Raw genomic sequence first — 21,316 nt, 5'->3', positions numbered from 1 at the left:
GGGAGGAGCGGAGGGAGGGGAAGCTGTGGTTGGAATATTGTATGAGAGAAGAATTTTTTCCCTTTTTTTATTATTAATTTATTCAAATTACATCTCAGGTGTTAGCCCATCCCTTGTATCCTCCCATTCCTCCCTCCCTCCCGCTTCCCCCCCATTCTCCTCCCCTATGTCTATGACTGAGGGGGACCTCCTCCACCTGTATATGCTCATAGGGTATCGAGTCTCTTCTTGATGACCTATTATCCTTCCTCTGAGTGCCACCAGGCGTCCCCAGATAAGGGAGAGAAGAATTTTTAAGAATATCTCTGAAGTCTCTCTAAAGTACCTGAAGTCTCTAACATTTCAAAGTCTCTTGAATGTGGATGTAATGGAAGTTTTGGGTTCTTTGTAACCTCAGTTGTGTTATGTAAATATGTTTTTGTTCTAATCCCACGTGTGGGGTTTTAGTTTGAGCTTTAACTTGTCCACACCTGTTGATTGTCTTCTGAGGGGCGTGGCTTTTGCCAGCTGGTACCTGGCCTTCGCCAGCAGCATGAGAAGGGGCGTGGTCTAGGGCTCTGAGGCTATGAATAAGAGCACAGAGAGAGTGCGGTGGGGCATGTGGTGTTGGCCTGTGGCGAGGAGCATTTTAAAGAGACCAGAGTCGGACAGTGACCCTAAACAGCCTGGAGAAGTAAAGGGGTCCCCTCTCCCCACTAACCTCTCCTACGCAGGGTTGGAGGGGTGGAAGGGAAGTTGAAGCTTAAAGACTCCCAAATAAAGATGAGGGGTGAGATAGAAAAGGGGGGGAGGAATACTCCCTTAATCCAAGAAGGAAAGAACCAGGCCAGTCACAATCAGAACAAGCCAAACCAAAGTTCCACAATGTGAAAAGTTCAGCGCCTGATGCCTGGGACCTGCTCACAACCCTGTGGATTCCAAAGGGCCTGGGCAGCTGCACTCCCCTGGCTCCAACAACCACAGCACAGCACACACGGCTTGTTTCTTAGGCTTAGGCTGACTCTACCTCCACACAGCTACTGCCCTCAGCAGTTGTCCTGTGCCACTGGCATCTCTGAAGTACTGAGATCTCTCAGTGTGTGGGTTGCACCTCCCCCAATAGCCTTTCCTGAGCACTCTGCGGAGACTCTAACCCTGCCACGTGTTCCCAAGCCTCAACCTCTCTCTATGACCCCTCCAGGCCTTTAAAACCAGGATCTGGCCCCGGTGTAGGGGTGCACGCCTTTAATTCCAGAACTTGGCAGAGCCAGGTGGATGTCTGAGTTCAAGGCCAGCCTGATCTACAGAGCAAGTTCCAGAACAACAAGGGATAAAGGGAGAAACCTTATCTCAAAAGCAAACAAACAAATGACCAGAAATCCTGCCTCATAAATAAACAACAAACAAATAAATAGCCAGAAACTCTTTCTCATAGATCAATAGATGATAGATAGATAGATAGATAGACAGACAGACAGACAGACAGACAGACAGATGGCCGGGGTCAGGGAGACTAAGAACAGGGGTGCCTGGTCTAATAGGAGTCCTTGTCCAGCACCTGCCCACATGACTTTACTCCCTGGTCATGGTAGGACACCACAAGTCCTCAAGAGGGAAGGGATGGCCAGAGGAGGAGATTCCTTCTTTCTTCAAAGCTGGTATGCAACCCCAAACACAGAAGGGTGGTGGGAACAGAACCACCTTCCCAGCGTGGGCCTTGTGGCCCCCTCTAAGCTGACACCTATGTAGTCAGGCGCCGGCTGAGACCCAACCTGCCCAATAGCCCTCGAGGCCTTGCCTGACAAGGATTTTGAAAAGGCTGTTTTGGTTCCCAGAAGATCCACATTATACCCCAATTAGGCTCTGGTCACTCACACAGCCCTGTGATGCAGCCTCACACACAGCCACTGTGAAGAAAGATATCTCCTGAAGCCAAGTTGGGCTAACCCTGTGTCCTTTCCTACAGGGCTTCTGAGGAATTGTAGAGAAAGACTCCAGCTCAATTTCAAGGGTGTCTTTCGTTGAGGACCCTCCTGTTCTTTAACCCCAGACTGACTTTGTTGGAGAGCAGTGTTACCCCTTACAGCATTCTTCCAGCCACCCCCACACCCCACTCTAGAGAGCAACATAAAAGTCACTGAGCACTTTCATCCTTAGTGACCCAATTCCTAGCAGACCGGCTGTTAGCTGTGCTGTGTCAATCAATGCACATCCCAGAAGCCTACCTACCGATCCAAGGTCTTGACCCATTTCTCCCAAGGTATACATTAACTGCCCCACCACCACCGCCTCTAACCCTTTCAGTGTCTTCAGCATTTGCTCATCACAGAGGCAGAATGAGTGCCAGACATTTATTTGATCCACCCAAATGAAAACACCCACTCAGGTCAACGGGCAATTTAATTTCTTTATTTTTTTCCACAAGCTTTGAATTCAGAAATAAGAGCCACCAACAAGTCAGTTATTAAGTAAAAATGGAAGTGAATACAAAGGAAAACTGTACAAAACTTTAAAAATCTGACTGCCCCGCTGGCCTCTTCAGAGGGACAGGGACTCAGGCAGCCTGGGCAGACCCATTACCGCACCATCCTCAGGCCCGAGTGAGGTGTCAGGACCCCCTTTTCTGGATGTGAGCCTGATTGGGCCCAAAGCCCAAGGCTGGCTAGAAGAACACACAGGCCAGAAAGACACCATGGCCAGTTACAGGTGCCACAGGGACCGGGTTGTTGACACAGGACATGGGTGATGGAGCTCTGGGACCAGGTGGAAGGCTCCCCTGCCTTTCTGCATATTCACAGGTCTCAGTCAGGGTGGGGCTGGGGATGACATCTTTCTAGTGAAGACTCAGGGCAGAGCCTTCATTTGTAAGGGTTTGGAAGTCTCCCCTGGGGGCTAAGGTCTCGGCATTGTGTCTATGTCGGCCCTCTACGATAGATGCCCATCAGCCGCGCTCAGACTTGCATACGAAACTTACTAACATGCATCCTATCCTAGAACAGCTATAGGGCGCAAAGGAACCATCACTCAGAGGGTCGTGGAGGAGTGGAGGGAACAGTGTAGGACGATGCTAAACCTGGGGGTCACTAGGAAGGGAAAATGGAGACACCATGCTCTGAGGTGGAGTCGGTGTGAACACACACTGTGGGCAAGGAACTTCCAGGCAAACACACCACACTAGTACCACTTCTTCCTAAACAGAGAAGGAAAGAGCATCACTCAATCTCCCCTCCATCAGTACCAACTAAAACTGTGGGCTTCAAAAACACAGACAGGAAAAAGGAATGGACATTTTCCCAGAATCCTTCACTCTTGCGTATCTGGCTCATCTGAGGTCAACCGAGGCTGGTGATGTTGGAGCGGCCACCGGGGGGTGCCACAATGCGGTGGCCTGTACGCCTTGGATTGTTGTCATCTATCTGGGCACCTGAAAGAGACAGTGGGATAAGACTTGCTTATGTCACCTCAGCATGCTGATGCCAAGATTTTGCCCTCCTCGCTTTTGTAGGCATTCCATGTGCCCCATCTTGAAATGCCAATCACTCCAACCCTCCTTCAAGACTCTATCCACATTCACTCTGGGAGGCCTCCCTGACCTGTAGACCTGCCTGATATCTGGATGCCTGCCAGTCCTGGGGTCCCCCTCTTATATTTCCTACCCCTGTGGAGTTTGGCCTTGAAAGAAGAAAGCACTTAGTGAGTCCCTACTACGTACAGCAGGCTTGGTGCTCTGGCATGTGCTGAGAACACGCAATGCCATGACGGATATATGGTTTTGTTTTGTTTTTTTTTTAACCCACAATTCAAAGATAAGGGTATCGAGGCTCAGACTGACTATTAGGTTCACATTCAGCCTGGTATTAGGTTCTGTAATATTCACAGGACACATATTAGGTTGGGAGGCAGGACTCAGCCTGTACTGGTTTGTCCTCAAAGCCCACCATGCTCTCTGGACAGTGTCCCTTGCTCTAGAGGCATTGCATAGATGTGACATGCACACTACACAAGTCTGTGCCTGCATGTGGACTGACTGACTTCCCTTCTGACCCTGACTTTACAGGGCCTGTCTCTTCGAGCTACTGAGGGCCTGGTTTAGAGTACAACTCTGGTTCTCCCAGCTGCCTCGTGGGCAGCCATCTGCCTTCCTGGTAACTCAGGATTCAGCCTATCACTTCACTAATTTCCCTTCACAATTCTCTGCACCTTGCTTGCCAGGTGACCGTGGCACGAAAACACCCATTAGACTAACATACTGCACCTATGTTCTGTAGCATTGTCTTGCCTTTGAAGTGGACAAGGGTGAGCTTGATAGCAATGCAGAAAAATCAGCTATGTAGCTAGCAGCAATAGTGACACTTGGTAAATGTCCACGAGGCCCTGAGGGCAGCTCTTCAGAGGGAATGGAGAGCCCAGATGGAGGGCAGGCCCAGGGCCCTAACACAGGCTTGCTTTTAACGTGGTGTTCTAGAGATTTTTCTACTCACATCTGATGTTGGATCAACAGTATTTAGTTATAAAATGGGACTGGGGAGCCAGTTTGCAAGCCGGCAGTGAGATACCAGTGTCCCTGGGGCTCCCAGCATGGAAGACCAGCCCCCTATGCACACCGTAGAAGATGCTAGAGTTGTGCTTCGAGTCTCTTTGTGCAATAACATTGGCCACCTTTAATACCAGAATTGCACTCAGATAGTTATTCCAAGAAAGGATCGTGGGAAGTGAGGTGTCCTGGGGTCCCCTGACCCAGCACCCACTGCTTTCTCCCTGCTGGGTACCTCTCATGCTACAACTTTAACTGAAACTACATCCTCTTCCAGCTCCTGCCACACCCTCTGTTGCTAGCACCTCTCTTTGCTGGTGTGACCCACTGACCTACTTTAGCCCACTGCCTATTTTTACACAGCTCATGGCTCACACTTAAATGGTTCCTATTTTAAAAAGCCACTGAATGCAGCAGCCTAGGCTTTAAACTGTGGGCTTCAGCAGGTTCCTCGGCTCATGTGAAGCAGTCCAGCTGTGCAGAACTCATCATCAAATCCCTAGGACCATGCAAAGGCTCTGACAACTGGAATCATTTCAAAGCAATGTTCCGTGTGTGTCTGTGTGTCTGTGTGTGTGTGCACGCGCGCCCTCGTGTAGCCAGTTGGTGGAGTTGCTGAACCCTGAATCCTGGGACTTTGAAACTGCATTTTGTGAAACTTCAAATAATACCAGGAACACATCACCACCTGTGGGGGGACATAAAGTCCATATTGTGCTTTCTAAGCCAGGTAGGTGGCAGGGGGAGGGAAGGGTGAGTGGCAGGCACAGAGCATGTACCCAGGAAATGACAGGGCCCCTGCCTCATATCCACCCCTAGGCTCCACCCTTGGCTTCAAGGTATAAGAATTATGCTCCCCTGCCCTACACACACACACCTGCTTAACCTCAGGGCTGACCGGTGATGCCAAGGTCAAGAATCAACATGGTTTGCAGCCTACCCTGTGCCTCAGGGCCACAGCATAGGAGTGTGACCCCAACTGGCCATCTCCACCTTTGCCCGAAACCAAGTTCTCCTTCCCACAGGAGCCTGGTTACCTGATAAGCTGAAGTTGGACTGGTGGAGGTTCCTGATGGGTGGAGGTTGGTGTTTGGAAGGCGAGGATTTGGCAGAAGGAGCGGGAGCTGCATGTTTGGGTGTAGCCGGTACCTCATACACGGGGCCGTCGTACATGCCCCTGGAAACACCATGCAACCCGAAAACCTGAAAAGAAAGAGGTCAGGGTCAGATTGATCCTGTGCCTGTGCCCCGCCAACAGAAGGGCCAGAGGCCGTCTAGCTGTACGCCACACATATACTCACAGAAGCCACACTTGTGCACACACGGGTACATTTACACGCACATATGCTTCATAGATGCACACACGTCTGTTCACATACATGCACACAGAGCTTCATGCTGAAGGACCTCAAGTCATTTCCACACAGTTACATTCCCTGCCACGCTCTTCGCTGCCCAGGCCCAGACTACGGTATTCAAGGACCAGTCTTACCATCTTTACAGAAGTCCTTAGGGAGATGAGGGACTGACACCAGGCAAGTGGTTAAAAGAGGGAGTGAGGGTGAGACAGGGAGGACAGAGGAATCAAAGTACTAGAAGAGCTCCTCAGTAATGACCTCAAGAGGGCAGGCTGCCACCATCCAGAGGCAGACAGGCTGTCAGCCATAGAACTGAAACAGGGACCCTCTGGGCCTGCTGGAGATCCTGAACAGCCCAGAAAGCCCCAGAACGACCATAGAAAAGGTGCTGACTCCAGGCCTCAGAGAGCAACATGCATCCAGGAAGCTGTACAAGCCCTCTGGGTGCCAGTGGTGGCAAGTGCCCATGCCCTAGCTCCAGCTCCAGGATCAGCTTTGTCCCAATGGCCTGTTCCCTGACTGCCAAGGCCTCTGGTGATCTGTACCCCGCTTTCAGCCCCTGATACCCTGATTCCCATACCTCCCTTCAGTGACCACCTTTCCTCTGGGCTCAGAGTGGCCAGAGTCAGGTTCTGTGCCCCACTCCTAGCCTGGCTCCTGCCCACTGCCCAACCCCAGCCATAAGGGTAGAGAATCCTAGGTGCAGCAACCTGACCCCCTGATGTAAACTGATACCTTAGCATTGGGCCAGGTACTTTCTCGGTGACAGTTAACTGTTGACCATAGACCTCAGTTGCAGCCCAGCTAGAAGGTCTACAGCCTGGTAAGGGATGTTGCCAGCCCTTAGTGGGGAAGGCATCCCAGCCATTCTGGTGCCTGAGACCCTTGGCCTACTCTGCCTCTCTTCCCAGTGGATGCACAGTGTCTGTGATGTGTGTCTATCTGGTGCTGGCAGAGGAACAGCTGACATTTGGGGGCAACTCTGTGGGGCCTAGGGCTGGAAGAAGGGGTCTAACTTTACTCTGTCTAAGTCAGAAATAGTACTGGCATTGACAAAGTACAAGAACGGGAACACACCCGAACACACACCTACTCACATACAAATATGAATGCACATGTATATATACTCGATATACAAGGCGCATACCTATATATATGCAGATATGTACAGTACAGCAAAGAACACACACACATGTATGCACAGCACACTCAGTGGGCACACATCCACACATATGCATACATGTATAATATACACAATGGATAAATAAACATATACATACATGTGTGCACAGTGCAAAATGGACACATATCCACATACATGTATAACACACCTAACATGTATAATATACATAATATACAATGTATAAGTGCAGACATGTACAGTACATGCAATGAACACACACATGTATGCACAGCACACTCAATGGGCACACACCCACACATCTGCATACATGTGTGATATACACAATAGATAAATGAACACACACATACATGTGTGCATAGTATAAAATACATATGCGTGTAAGTATAATGCAAGCAACAGAAAAATGTGCATGCATGCATGCATGCACACACAATGGGCATGTGCACATGTGCATGTGTACGATACATTTAATGGCACACATGTACAGTACACAAAGTAGACACACATATATGTATGCACAAGGAACAGAGACCTTCTGGCACACATCGTCATTTAGATCATGTGCATAATGAGTTGATATAATGACAGGCAGGTCACAGACAGGGAGGAGCCACAGTAAGGAGCCCAAAGTTCCCTCTTCTGAGTCAGAGACAAGGACAGAGCCTGCTCTGTGCTTAGCTGGGGCCTTCCAAGACTGTGGATCAAGATCTTGGGGAAGGTATGTACAGATCTGGCAGGAAGGGAGGATGAGAAGGTGAGGCAGACCAGGGTGGAGCCAGCCCCGGAGCACTGTGGGCGGTGTATTCCCACTGTGATGGCTGGTCAACTGGGTAATTTTCCTATGCCTGAGCACCAGGATCTAATCTGGAAAATGAGGCCCATGACCTTCCAGTGGACCATGTGAGGACAGAATCCCAAGCAGCTCACGGATACCTCTCGCATACACAGGTTCAACTGGCACAGCCTGCAAGGCCCTACAACCTCCCTGACCTTGTCGGACCTCAGATGAACAAACAGGGCCAGATGGAGCCATGTAATCAACTCGGCACAGGACAGAGCCCAGTTCCCCAAGAAGCGGATGACACAGCACAAGGGCCCTCCACTCGGGAGCTCACCTTGCTCCTGATCCTGACACGCTGGTACAGGTGTTCGGGGAAAGGCTTCCGAGGGATGAAGCGACCCATGCCCTTGCTGACGCTGATGTTTCCATCCTCGAAAACAATCTTGCCCTGGCTGATGACCACCAGGGGCGAGCCGTGGCACTCCATGCCCTCAAAGATGTTGTATTCCACAGTCTGTGAATGCAAAAAGCCCGCATTTACTTCCATCCCACACCCAAGGCTTCTCCTGGAGCGTCAGCATGGCACACATCGATGCTGCTCCATTGTAAGTGGTTTCCGATGACTTTTTCTTCCCTGTGTAATAGTCTGCTTGTACAACAGACAACGAACAGCACCTGCTAGGACTGAAGTCACCACTCACCCTGAGCATCTCTAATGGAGCAATGCTTCCCTGAGGACAGGCACTATGGACAGTCTGGTTGTAACCTACATTTCTGTGGCATTGTTACCTTTTGTAGGGGAGAGCACCCTAAAGTACAAGGTCAAAGGATATGGGCTTCCTTAAAACACATGGAGCACACAAGAAAATCACGTCCCAAGCAATGAGCCCAGTCTGCACAGCTGGGTGGAAGGTGAGAAACGTTGCACACTTACAGTCTGAGCACAGGGCAAGGTCATGTTGTTGCTGTCTCGTCGACTGAAAAGACAACAGGGCCTGCCAAGTGGCTCAGTGGGTAGAGGTGCTTACTGCCAAGCCTGATGACCTGAGCTCAATATTTGGGACAAATGTGGTGGAAGGAAAGAACTGGCTTCCTCAATATGTCCCTGACCTGAGCATCGCTGGGAGAGAGAGAGAGAGAGAGAGAGAGAGAGAGAGAGAGAGAGAGAGAGAGAGAGAGGCATGAGAGAAGAAGGAGGAGAGAAGAGGAAAGGAGAGAAGGGGAAGAGAGGAGAAGAAAGGGAGAGAAAGAAAGAAAAAAGGAAAGAAGGAAGGCGAAAGAAAGACAGCAGAGGATTTGGTTCAGCTCTTACTGAAAATTGGGTTTAGCACACCCACATCAGGCAGCTCACAGCCTTGTAACACCACTTCCAGAGGATCCAACTCCCCTTTCTAACTGCTACAAGCACTACTTTCATGTGCCCAAACCCAGTTAAACACACACTAACATCTATCATTAGGAAATAAAATAAAACCTTGAAAAAACAAAAAGGACAACAGACCATCTAGAACTCTGCATTTGGTTTGTTACCCTTGAAGGCCACACTCAATCCATTAGCCAACTGCCACCACCCGATGGCTTCTTACCTATTGTTTATTTTTATCAGTTATTGTAACAGTGGGTCCTGTGTGGTTGGAAACAATCCAGTGGTACAAAGGGAATCTGGAAGAGAAGCTTCTCGACCTCCAACTGAGTCGAGGGCCTTACAGGGCTTCTGCTTGCAGCTGTCTCACACACAAGTGCTGACTGTACATCATGCGAGTCCGTACCCCAGAGACCCTCAGCATGAAGCTGAGGCTGAGAACTCTTTACAGCCTATATGTCGACTGAGCTGAGTCCCATCATGCACTTGGCCCACCACTGATCCCACCCACTTCCCAACTTCAAACAAAAACACTGTGTGTACAGTCTGCATGTGTGATCATGGGATCTCCATCATCCAAAGAGGTGACACAAGGACCCAGCTCTGGCAACGCTGTGAGACTCCTTGCTGCTGGGACAGTATCAAAGGGACGCACATTACACCCTGGAGCCTGTCTAATCATGTGCCCCTCTCGATGCTGTGACCTGTAGCTGTTAGTAAGAGCAGGTTGTTTCCCCCGGGCAATACTCACATGCGCACAACCCTTACTGTGCAACTGTCTTTGCGTTCTACTCTATTCATTGGTCTCACAGTATTTTCCAATTTTGCAAAGAATCTACTACCCTTCCTTTGGTGAGTGGCAGATCCCCACCTCCAATCTTTACCCTGAACATTGTATCTCATGCTATACAGACTATTTTTGCTTTTTTTTTTTTTTCTGTAGCCAGGTCACAAACAGAAAAATTATTCCCCTTGCAGTTTCCATCTAGAGCTGTCATTTTTAAAATGTGTGCTGGGGACTGGAGTGTTGGCTAAGGGATAAGAGCACCAGCTGCTCTTCCAGAGGACATGGTGGCCAAGAACAGATGTACCTGTCCTGTGTGTATAGCCAGAGAGAGCGGCATGGCTAAAGGCCTGCTCAAAGCATCTTCTTGGAATTGCTCCAATAGAAACACTGAGTGGCTGACACAGGCATGTGACAGATTTGGAAAACCCTGCATCATTTTTAGCCAGAAGCTTCTGAAATGGCCCAAAGGAGGCATGGCTCACCCAAACTAAGAGTGTCATGGATGGGCTTGGGACTTACTGATTTATGGCTTTTAGCTGTTATGGTCTTCATCTTATCTGGGTCCCAGATGACTACATCAGCATCGGAGCCCACGGCGATCCGACCTTTCCTTGGGTACAGGTTGAAGATCTTGGCTGCGTTGGTGCTGGTGACGGCTACAAACTGGTTTTCATCCATCTTGCCAGTAGCCTGAAATCAAGACCCACGCATTGAGGAGAAGGACAGTTGGACACAGATCTGGGCCCTCCAGTGGGGTCTTCACAAACAGAAACCAGTCATCCTAAAGAGTAGTCTGACCAGAGAAGGAATAAGAAGAACTGCAGAGGGTTGCTGGCACCTTCCACAAGAACCACTGTGGTGGCCTATCGGTGGCTCTAGGCCCAAGTTTTGTAAAAAGTAAAAACTCAGTAAAGTCTGTGTGACATAAGTGTGAGGACCCAAGTTCAATCTCTGGCATGGACCTGTTATCTCAGCACTAGGAAGAGAAAGACAGGTGGGTCCCTGGGGCTCAGTGACGAGCCAGTGTCACCCCAACTTGGTGAATTCTAAGCCAGAGAGGGACCCTGCCTCAAAATATAAGATGCGGAGGAGATGGAAAGATGGCCCTGTGGTTTTGGACCCAGATCTGATTCCCAACACAAACCTGGTGGCTCACAACAGTTCATAATTTCAATTCTAGGAACTCCAGGGCTTTTTTTCTGGCCTCCAAGGATATCAGGCAGACATGTGGTACACAGACATACATGCAGCCAAAAGACCCACAACACCAAATAGAATAACTAAAGAAAAATAAGTAAATAAGGTAGGGCCAGGCAAGATGACCCAACAGGTAAAAAATGCCTACACTCAAACCTGATGACCTGTGTTCAAGTCCTGGAGCCTGGTAGAAGGAGAGAACAGATTCCCACAGGCTATCTTCTGTATTTCACACAATGCACCATAACATATGTGCACCCACAAATATGCAGACACATGCACACATGAAGATAGGCACACACGATTTACATTTCTGATGAGCTAATGCCCGCTTCCATCTACTTTTCATCCTCCATTCAAGGATTGTGACATCAGGAGTCACATCTCTACTTTAAGGTAAGAAAGGAAGACTTCAGAACCTTGAGTCCATAACACTGGCCTGGATGGTCCAGGAAGAGTACTTCTAGAATATTCCACGTGAGAGGTAGGATGGACTTACCACTGCCTTGTCCCAGACAACAGTCATCCGCTCCTCTATGCCATTGACACCTTCAGGGATCAGAGTAAAGTTGTCCTTGCCCACAGCCTTCTGGGCAGTACTGTAAGGACAGTGGCCACTACCTGTGACCTGCAAGTCTCCACTGGCAAGAGCAGAAAAAGGTAGAGTTGTATTCATTGTGAACAGCATGGGTCACCCATCCAGGAGTGGCACTTAAGCCCCAGTGGCTCAGTGGAAAGTTCTGAAGAAGGCACAAGGCATAAAGGATTTTGTCTAACTGTGTGTGTGTGTGTGTGTGTGTGTGTGTGTGTGTGTGTGTGTGTGTTTGGTATCGAACTCAGGGTCTAACATATGTTAGGCAAGTACGATACCAGTGAGCTACATTCCCAGCCCTACTCAATAGATGATAATGTAGTCATTGATCCAAAGTCAGTCTGTCAACTCAAAGCCTGCCAGCACGTCAGGAACTCCACATTTGCAACCCAAGCCTTCCAACTCTGTATGTCACAGGACAGTCACACACACACAGACATGTGTCTCTTAGAGTGAGGTCACTAGCCTATGGCAGCTGGTCCTTCTGTTCTGGGCTCACAGAACAAATAATACCTGTAGGTACTAGCTGAAAAACACAGATTTCTGGGTGTGTTGTTTTGACCCTAGAGAGTTTGGAAGCAAGGACCACTGGGTGCATCCAGAGCCTCAGCCTAGAAGCCAGTATCAGCGATGAGAGGGTTGTGACTTGGTGTGTGCAAACACAGGCTGAGGTGGTCCTCTACTTTATAGTATCAGGATGCATAAGTCACTTAAATGCTAGATGCATGCCTACAAGTTGTCCTGTTTAAGATTGTCTGTCCTTATTTATTTAGCAAACCCACACCATACACATGCTCTGTGCTGGGATGATGTGAGGGCCACGGTGACTCTCAACAGACCACTGGCATGGTGGGTGTAGAAACAGGAGCACTGAGGCTTGGGAGACGTGTGATGCAGCTGAGCTGAGTTGCCATTTTAAATCTGATGACCAGGAAATGCCTCTCTGAGCAGAAACCTTCCAGGAAGGGTCTGGAAGCAGTAAATAAGCCAACTGAGAGACACATGAGAGTGCTAGGCAGGATGTGGCCCTGAGACAAAGTTATTTCGGCATGGTGGGAGGGGCGCCAGCTGTAGCAGCCTGAGGCTGTTAAATTAGGCTGAGAGAACCAAGGCCAGAGGTGAATTCAGCCCGGAGAGAAAATCAGGTCAAAGTCTAGCTAAGGAGTGGGGTCCAGGCTATGCTCTGCCCTTTGGACTCCACTTGGAAGAAGAAATCATAGGGGTGTCCTCTCATGGTCCTGCTGACAGTTAAAGTACTTGAGCACCATGGACAGCGCATGGAGAGGCGGGGAGACTAGCACCTTGGAAACAGAGAGATCCATGGAGGCAAGAGGCACCCACACAGTGAGTGGCCATGACCACTGATATCATCAGTTTCTACAGACTGTGGTCATGTTTCTGCCCTTTTCTGAACTAGCCAAGACTGTGAGACAGCAGATCCTGGGAATTTGTGGACTCCTTTGTAGTTGGAGGAAGCTTCGGACACTCACAAGCTATGGGCTTCGATGTTGAATTGTGATTGAGTTCACCAGCAAAACAGTGTCTGCATCATGTGGGGACAGAGATTTCCACACGGCACCATCCCAGAGTCTCCTTGTTCGCACACCCAGTTCCTTATCCTCGGAAGTCCTGTCTTATCCCCCAAGTCCAGCCCCAACTCCTCCCCTCCACAGAGAGCCAGCCATCTACCTCCCCACCCCAGCGCAGCCTGTCCTCCTCCTCTCACTATGTGCTCCTGCACAGCCCTCTTCTCTCATGCTGATTGGTGGAAGTCGATTGTGGTGGCTGCACTTCTACTGTGTGGAAAAATACTGTTGCTTTGCCAGCAACAAGTGGCTGCTCATTGAACTGCCGCCCACCCACACTGAACAGCAACTAGTCCTGTACAAGCAGGCATTGGATTCTGCGCATGCGGCCAGCGAGTGAACAAGCTCGGGGAGAGAGACAGAGACGTTGCATATGTTCCAACAAGCCCATGACGACAGGACCAGTAAGTGGCAAAGGCAAAATTTGAATCCTGGTCTCTCATCCCTAATCTTGGAGGCTACCAACCACACCTAACTGCCTAGAACATAGGTGAATAAACAATAATGAACTCGTGGGAGGAGGTGATCAAGAAACGTAAACACTCATTACGTGGTTACATCCCCTTGGGTCCAGGAAGACTTGCTATAAACAACATGGGGAATTGTTTTCTGAGCACAGACGTCCCGCCCCCCCCCCCCACTCACCCACCCAAGCCTCCCTTCTCTAACCAGCCTGTGGCTTCCAGCTGGCCACAGCTCTGGCCCTGTCTCTCCATCCCCATAGCTCTTACCAGGCCAGCAAAGAGGTCAAGTAGTCAGGAGTGGTGGGGTCTGGGCTCAGGGGAGGGGAGGTCACAAATGCCGCTGCCTTGGCCCAGTTCTTGCTCCAGTAGTGGGTGCCATCAGTCCCCAGGCTGGCAGCTATGGGCTCGCCGAAGACAAGAGGGCCTTGAAAGGGGTAAACGTAAGGAGTGTGGTTATAACCTACAGAGTCCATGCTGACACAGAAGAAAGGTCGGCGGCAGAGGAGCCTGACTAGAAGCCAATATCCCAGTATCTTCTTCGGGAGCAGCACCACACAGTGCTCTTTACTGTGAAGGCCTGATTCTGTAGCCCATGAGGGCAGCTGTCCTAGGCCAGCATTGTCCATATCCAGCTCCTGCTGTCCCCTATTGGTGCTCTGGGGAAATGCCTTCCCTCTTCCCAACGCACAATCGACTCTCTTCCTTCGGGGCTCACAGCTTCCCATGTGAGTCTTGGACAGAGCCTAGGAGAGGGCCAAGCCCAGGGAATGTCCCAAAAAGGGGAAGATGGGATGCAGGAGGACCTGCTGGCCATTCCTGACTAGTCATTGGCTTTGTGTGAAACCCAAGGGAAAGGCCCTAAAGCCAGCCAAGAGTCATGTGGTCTCATCTGGCCAACAGGAGCAGGGACCATCACAAACAAGGCAGCTAAGGCTCAGAGCTTGTGGGGAAATTGCAGAGGCCTCTGACTCCTGGTACACTAGCTGTCAAGTCTAAAACCAGCTCCAGACACCCCTTCAGGACGCTAGAGGCCACTGGCTGCCAACTCCTGGCAGACCTCTGTCCTGGAGTAACCAGGACATCCCTCTGTCACCCCTCAGGAGGACAAGCACCACCTGCCTTTCTTCCTGGCCAGGGCGATGATGTCCGCAGCACTCTTGCTCATGACCTTGGTGATGTACACGGGGCAATTGATCCGGCCTGCAATGGCAATAGCCCGGAACACAGCCTCGGCCTCCAGCTGGGGACACAGCAAATGCACAGGTCACAGAAGGAAAGGGGGCAGCCGCTCCTGAATCTATATTATTCCATTCTCCTTACGTGTTTGCAAAGGTGAAATCTTCCATTTAAAAAGAGAAGAGTAAAATGTGAGAAATGAGAAAAGCTTCACGTGAATCTAGTGGGAGAGCTGGAGATGGAACAATGCCCTGGGCTTGCTTGGAAACACCCTGTAGGTTGTGTAAGAAAACTCTCCCGAGAGGAAGCTACATCAAAAGGCACACGAACAGTCACGGCTAATGACTGACGTCATGACATCAGGGCATGCCCATGGCTGACTATGCTTTCTTATTCACTCTCTAAACCTGACTCATTTCATCTCAGCCCCCTCTAGCCCAGCCATGCTCTCGGTACCAACAAGCCATAACACCTGCTGAGACTTCTATTTCTGGTTTTTAATTTACAATCTGTCAAGGCCTCAGGCATAGCCCTAATAGAGGTATGATTTGACAAGGACACTGAGGGACTCTTCAGTCTATTTTCCTATCACCAATACAGCAAGTCTTTAGTGAACATTCTCCCCCAGCAGGACACTGGGGTATGAGCAGAGCCCAGAGGTGATGCGCCTAGACCCTGGAATAGGTAGAGAGCCTTTTCTGGCCTCTCTGATTGACTCGTATCCTCCGGGGCCCTGAGAAGGAGTGGGGGGGGGGGGCAGGGGGAGCGGGGCAGAGTGAAGTGGAGAGGACAGAGCAGAGGGAAGGGGGAGGAGCTGGGTGTGAGGGAGCTGTTCTGCTCCAGCTGCAGGGCTCTGGAGTATGAACACTTGGCAATGACAGATCACAGGAGGCGTCCTTACCTCCTCAGGTCTACTCAGAGCATGACCCTCAGGACCCGTGATGCCCATCTCCAGGATCCGTTTTTGTTCCTAGAAGACAATCACCAATGAGCCAGAATGAGGGAGCTGAGAGGAGTCACTCTTCCAGCCACTGCCTGACATGAGGCAGGGCAGATGAGGTCAGCAGATGAGGTTCCTATAGGCCAGCCTGTGGACTGAGAGTGACTGGCTGCTCTCTGCACTCCACCAACCTTCCTCTTCATCAGTCCATGCCCATCCCCTGCCCAGTCACAGCATCATCTAGAACAGTTGTCTTAGAACTCCAGGAACCAATGTGAGGAAGCACAAGGCAGGGCTTGTCTCCTTAAAACTCCATGATGGCCTGGCTCCCATGTGAGGGTGCTACGAGATGCACAGGGGATGAGAGCAGAGAGATACTACTGCTTTCCTGTGGAGGGGGCTTTCATCTCAGGAAGAGACTCGTTCTGACAAGAATAATTTTCACGAGGTTTTGTCCCTCCCTTGTGCTTTCACACACCTAAGGCTTCTGTACACACCTGCCTCGGTGCTCACCAGAAGCTCATGAAGGGCTGGTGATACCACACCCTTGGATCTCCAGACCTGCAAGCCTAAAAACTGCACATCTTTCTTTCTGAGGAGTGGGTTAGTTATCCCTAAAGCAGGATGTCACAGGCAAACCCACCACTGCCCCCCCACCTCTCTCTCACATGCTTCCCCCCCTCCCCCATCAGCTCTCTCCCCCTCTTCCTCTCCTGGTTTGCCACCATGCATGAAGCTGTCATTACTTATTCTCCGAAATCAAGCAGAGGCCAATGTCACACTTGCTGATCCCGAGAAGGGAGACCAAAAATTAGCCTTTGTAGAAGTGTAGTGGCTATTCTTGGTTGTCAACCAAGAATACTATACCTGAAGTTAACTAAAACCCATACAGCTATGCACACCTGGGAGGGATTTGTTTTTCATTGAATCATCAGACATGGGAAGACCCACATAGAAAAAAATTTTTCTTTGCCTGTTTGTTCTCACTCTCTCTGGCAAGTCTATTCCTTCACTGGCATTTGAGCCTATTTCTTCGGGACTCCAGCCCATACTCAAGACCATTTGAGACATCCAGCCTCATGGACTGAACAACTACTGGATTCTTGAACTTTCCTTGGTAGACAGGCATTGTTGGACTAGCTGGACCACAGCCTGTAAGACACTCTAATAAATCATACACACACACACACACACACACACACACACACACCCTATCTGTTCTGTTCCCCCACAGAACCTTGTCTAATACAAGAGCCTGGAGAGATGGCTCAGTTGGTAAAGTGATGACTGGTGTAAAATCACCAGAATCCACATTTAAGGAAAAAGAAAGCTGGGTGCACATGGCACTGAGGGGCACCACCATACCTACATGCAAGGCAGTTTTGTTCAGAACTTTGCAATGCAGAAGAGAAAACAGGTCTCAGAAGCCAAGTGTCTTGCCAATAGGCACACTGCACACAAGGGAACATCTCTTATCTGAACATGTGATATGACATCCAGCGTTCAACTCTACCCCTCCCCACCCAGTCATCTCACTAATGGAGGCTACAACCCTCTTTTATAGGCTACTTTGTAACAGGTCCCCTTTATGGTAGGAGGGAGAACCATGTGCCACTCACCTGAGCTATCAAGTCTCCATTTTCTGCATGGACTAAGATCACAGCTCCCAAACCTTTAAGGAAAGTGAAGGCTTCATACAGCTAAAGAGGAAAAATGGGGCTAGTGAGAAATCAAGGTGTAGTAGTCCGTGCATTTAAAAGGCTGCTCCTCTGTAGCCTCTACAGAACCTCTCGGTCACCATCTTCCAGACTGAGAGGCAGGAAGTTAAGTGGGGCCAAACTAATCAAAGTGCATAGTGTCATTGTAACACAGTGGTCCCCAATCTTCCTAATGATGTGACCCTTTAATACAGTTCCTCATGTTGTGGTGATTCCCAACCATAAAATCATTTCGTTGCCACTTCACAAATGTAATTTTTCTACAGTTATGAATCGTAATGTAAGTATCTGATACACAGGATATCTGATATGCAACCACCAAAGGGATCATGACCCGTGGGTTGAGAACCACTGCTGTAACACCTCCATCTTCTTCGTCTTCATTCTAAGTACAGACTGTTGCTCCTGGGACACATGCTTGCAAATGTAAGAGGGGGCTCTCAGAAGCAGAAAGCACTTTGGAAGACCCTCCAGTAAGAGGCCCATGGCTGACAGCCACAACCGGGACATCAGTGGAGCAATGCCAGAAAAAAGCACCAGTCATAATTCCACCCATGTGTTACACACTACTGCTTCCATGAGCCCCAACCAACTTCCTGCTTCTAGAACACCTCTTGTCTGCATCAAAAGCTTGAGGCATCCTAGGTAAGTTGTTGTCTGATCCAAGCTGCTTCTTTGATGGGCAGGACATGGAAAGGCCACTGTCTGGAAAGGTACAGTTCTGGAGTAAGCCATCCCATGAATTTCACAGAGCATTCTGACAACCTCTGTAAGGTTGGGCATGGAATGAGCCTCAAGCCTAGAGATGGTGGAAAAGGTGTTCCCAGCTGCCCACCAAGCAATGGGTATGGTAAGCTGTCACAGTATCCACAACTTCATCTAGGAGTTAGAGGGGACCCAATGGTGGGGGGAGGGGTGTGAGCAGTAAGCCCACCATTGGAAACACATAGTGGTGTCTTCCTCAGCTTCTTGCACCCTAGGCCAAAGATCTCACATCCTTCTTATGAGAAAATAGAGACTCTGACTTCCTCGGTGCCTTGCATTTGTTTGAGGAAGGCCACAGCTCCCCTTTACAGAGCCAGTGCTATGGTCCCAGCCTCCCCTGAGCCCCAAGGCCAACTGTCCAGCCTGCAGGAAGTACATGTCCAGAAGGTGACTCCCAAATGTCTACAATGGGCTCCAAGGAACCGTTTGTTAATGAGGCTTCCAGAGAATGCTGTGGAAAAGCTACTTGAGGGACACTCCACTAAGGACCCCGGGCTCTAACTCTCGTCTCTTTTAGGGGATGAATAAAGATAGAGGAGGGACAATGGCCACACTGCACCTAGTGCTGGGAGTGAGACCTGAGCCCAAGGTATCAGGGTCTCCCATGCTCATGAGAGCTGGCTCCAGCCTATGTGGGCGAAGAGAAGCTTGTGACAGAGCCTACCTGGCTGTCGGACATCTGGTACAGGTCCTTATATGCCATGTACACTTGGAAGGAGTTGACACCTGTTGCAAGATAAGATGGAGAAAAGCATGTTTAAGTAGAGATGAAGGTCTCTCCAGTAAATCAATGACCAGGTGCATAACAGCAATTGTCAGAAGAGAAGGTGCCATGGGATCCATAGTGGGGACACCAAAGCCAGCGTAGGGGTAGCAGTCAGTGCCTGGAACTTTCTGGGAAAGCTCAAACCTGAGCCGGATCTGAGGGTAAAAGAGAGGAGGGGAGGGAGGGGTTGGAGAAAGAGGATCACAGGAACTGTGCAAGAGAAGGAGGGGTATGCATGGTAGAAATAGCTTCCTTTCTAGAATGTGTTTTCTTCCAGCTGAAGCAAAGGAGGCGTGTGCTTCTTGATCCCATTGTTTTCATTGTAGTACAAATACACAAGGCAAAGCTCAGTGTCACAACCAGTTCAACCCACACTCTGGCGCATAGCACACGGGACATGCAGTTAACTACTGTGTCTACTGCGTAAGTCTTCCCTAGCTAGGAGGTACCATGAAGCACATTGTGAGATGGAGAGACAGCCCTGAAAGCAGAGGGGAGGTGGGTAAGGGAATGCTGGGGGGATACTGCTGGGAGGAGGGAAATAAAAGGGAAGACAGGACAGAACTAATCGTGAGGAGCAGTTTGTGAGAGGACTTGCCTCGCATCCTCTTCAAGTTACTTGAGATCAAAGGCTGTGCCCCATGAGTCATTTTGCCTTGCTCCTCTGGGACCTGAGGTGTGTGACTCGGGTTTGTAGGTAGAGTATAAAAACATCTGGAGAAGAAGGGGTGAGTCTGAGGCAAAGTGTTAAAGAGAATGAGCCTTCCCTTACACTCAGTGACAGAAGTGACAAGCCAGAGGCTTCTGTTGTGTAGAAAACCACAAAAACTCCTTCTCTTAAAATAATGGGGGAAAATTAGAAGTTAAAATTGTGTTCTGAGATTAGTATAAAAATAGCACTGACTAATCAAGTATACTCAAGTAAAAATATCACAGCTGGAACACGTATGAGGGAAGCACAAACGCGGCCATTAGAGACTGCGTTCAGTGCAGAGATGGACCTTCTGTAAATGCAAAATCTCGATGTATCCATAGACACAGAAGCAATATCATTGGCACCATCCACGTCCAGGTTCATCTGGTGAGCTGGAAACTCAGACGCTGACTCTCTGCTAGGGTTTGAATGGGATGCGTTTCCCACATGCTCATAGGCTGGGGCCAGGCTCCCAGCTGGTGGGATTTAGTGCCATGACTGGATCCTGAGGGCTGTGACATCCATCCACTCAGGGAGGACACACGCTGTGCCCTACCCTTTCTCCTCTCACTGTTCCCTGAGGAGGTGAGCAGCTCTGCTCCACCACATGGTCCCCAAGATTGCTCTCCCTTGCCTCAGGCTGAGCAATGGGGAAGTGGCCTTGGATGAAACCTTTTAAATTGCAAGGAAATTCTCTTTTGTGGCATCTGGGAAGGCTTTACCCCCAGGAAGCAACAGCTCAGCTAAGAACAGAACTGACTAACTAAGAAGCAGGAGGGAGCTTCAGCGAGTAGAGGGGAGGGGAGAGGAAGAGAGGGCACAGGATAGGAAGGGAGAAGATGGAGCTGTAAAGCCAGTGAAACATTTAAATCTTTAAATTCCTGTGCAGGAACCTTGAGTTTTTCATGCAAGCCACCAGTCAAGAAAGGGGAGTGGCTCTCCAGTCCTGGGAGAAATGCCAGGAATACCCAATCTAAGCAAGCATCCTCTCCCTGACACTGAGGCAGGCACTTGGCCCTGAAGGGCACACAGCCATGTGGCCACTCCTTTGCTCCCCCCACATTCCTGCCCCTCACATTCACATAAGAGCTGCTAGTTACGCAGAAGCCACCCCAGATGACAGAGCTAGGTGAGGATGGCAAGACCACGATGGCAGGTTCCCTTGTGATGACTCTGCATGCAGTAAGAGTCACATCACGGCAGCCACCAGGGAGGGACTATGCCTTCCTGCCAGCAGGGTATGCACAGACACAGGGAATCTGAACTGATGAGAGGAAAGGGAACAATTGGATAGTCACACGGGAAGAATCTGCACAAAATATAATCATAATTAGTGATTGAAAAGGTGTGATGAAAGCCACAAAGGCACCCTGGCTTGAAATTAGCAAGGGCACCACAAATGCTGCAGCAGCCAGTGGTACAGCATGCAGCAGCGAGGGACTCTGATGTGTGCCTGTGCCTGCGTGGATGGG

The 21,316-nt window shown here is 49.8% G+C and overlaps 1 protein-coding gene across 2 annotated transcripts in view; it reads right to left on the bottom strand.

Moving 5' to 3' along the window:
* Positions 1-2,368: 2,368 nt before the first annotated feature.
* Positions 2,369-21,316, bottom strand: part of Crmp1 (collapsin response mediator protein 1) — a 55,423-nt gene continuing 36,475 nt past the window's right edge. For both annotated transcript variants that reach the window (XM_051164866.1, XM_051164867.1), the window contains exons 5-14: positions 19,049-19,110; positions 17,521-17,601; positions 15,863-15,931; positions 14,905-15,025; positions 14,053-14,209; positions 11,643-11,784; positions 10,466-10,636; positions 8,131-8,310; positions 5,551-5,716; positions 2,369-3,403 (exon numbers count right to left, since the gene is read on the bottom strand). In XM_051164866.1, coding sequence (XP_051020823.1) covers positions 3,312-3,403; positions 5,551-5,716; positions 8,131-8,310; positions 10,466-10,636; positions 11,643-11,784; positions 14,053-14,209; positions 14,905-15,025; positions 15,863-15,931; positions 17,521-17,601; positions 19,049-19,110 — 1,241 coding nt within the window. In that variant the 3' untranslated portion in view covers positions 2,369-3,311. The remainder of the gene's footprint in view (positions 3,404-5,550; positions 5,717-8,130; positions 8,311-10,465; positions 10,637-11,642; positions 11,785-14,052; positions 14,210-14,904; positions 15,026-15,862; positions 15,932-17,520; positions 17,602-19,048; positions 19,111-21,316) is intronic.

This window comes from Acomys russatus, chromosome 22, assembly GCF_903995435.1.
Source record: "Acomys russatus chromosome 22, mAcoRus1.1, whole genome shotgun sequence".
NCBI lineage: Eukaryota > Metazoa > Chordata > Mammalia > Rodentia > Muridae > Acomys > Acomys russatus.
Note: the sequence above shows the minus strand (reverse complement) of the source record. Positions and strands in the feature narration are given on the sequence as shown.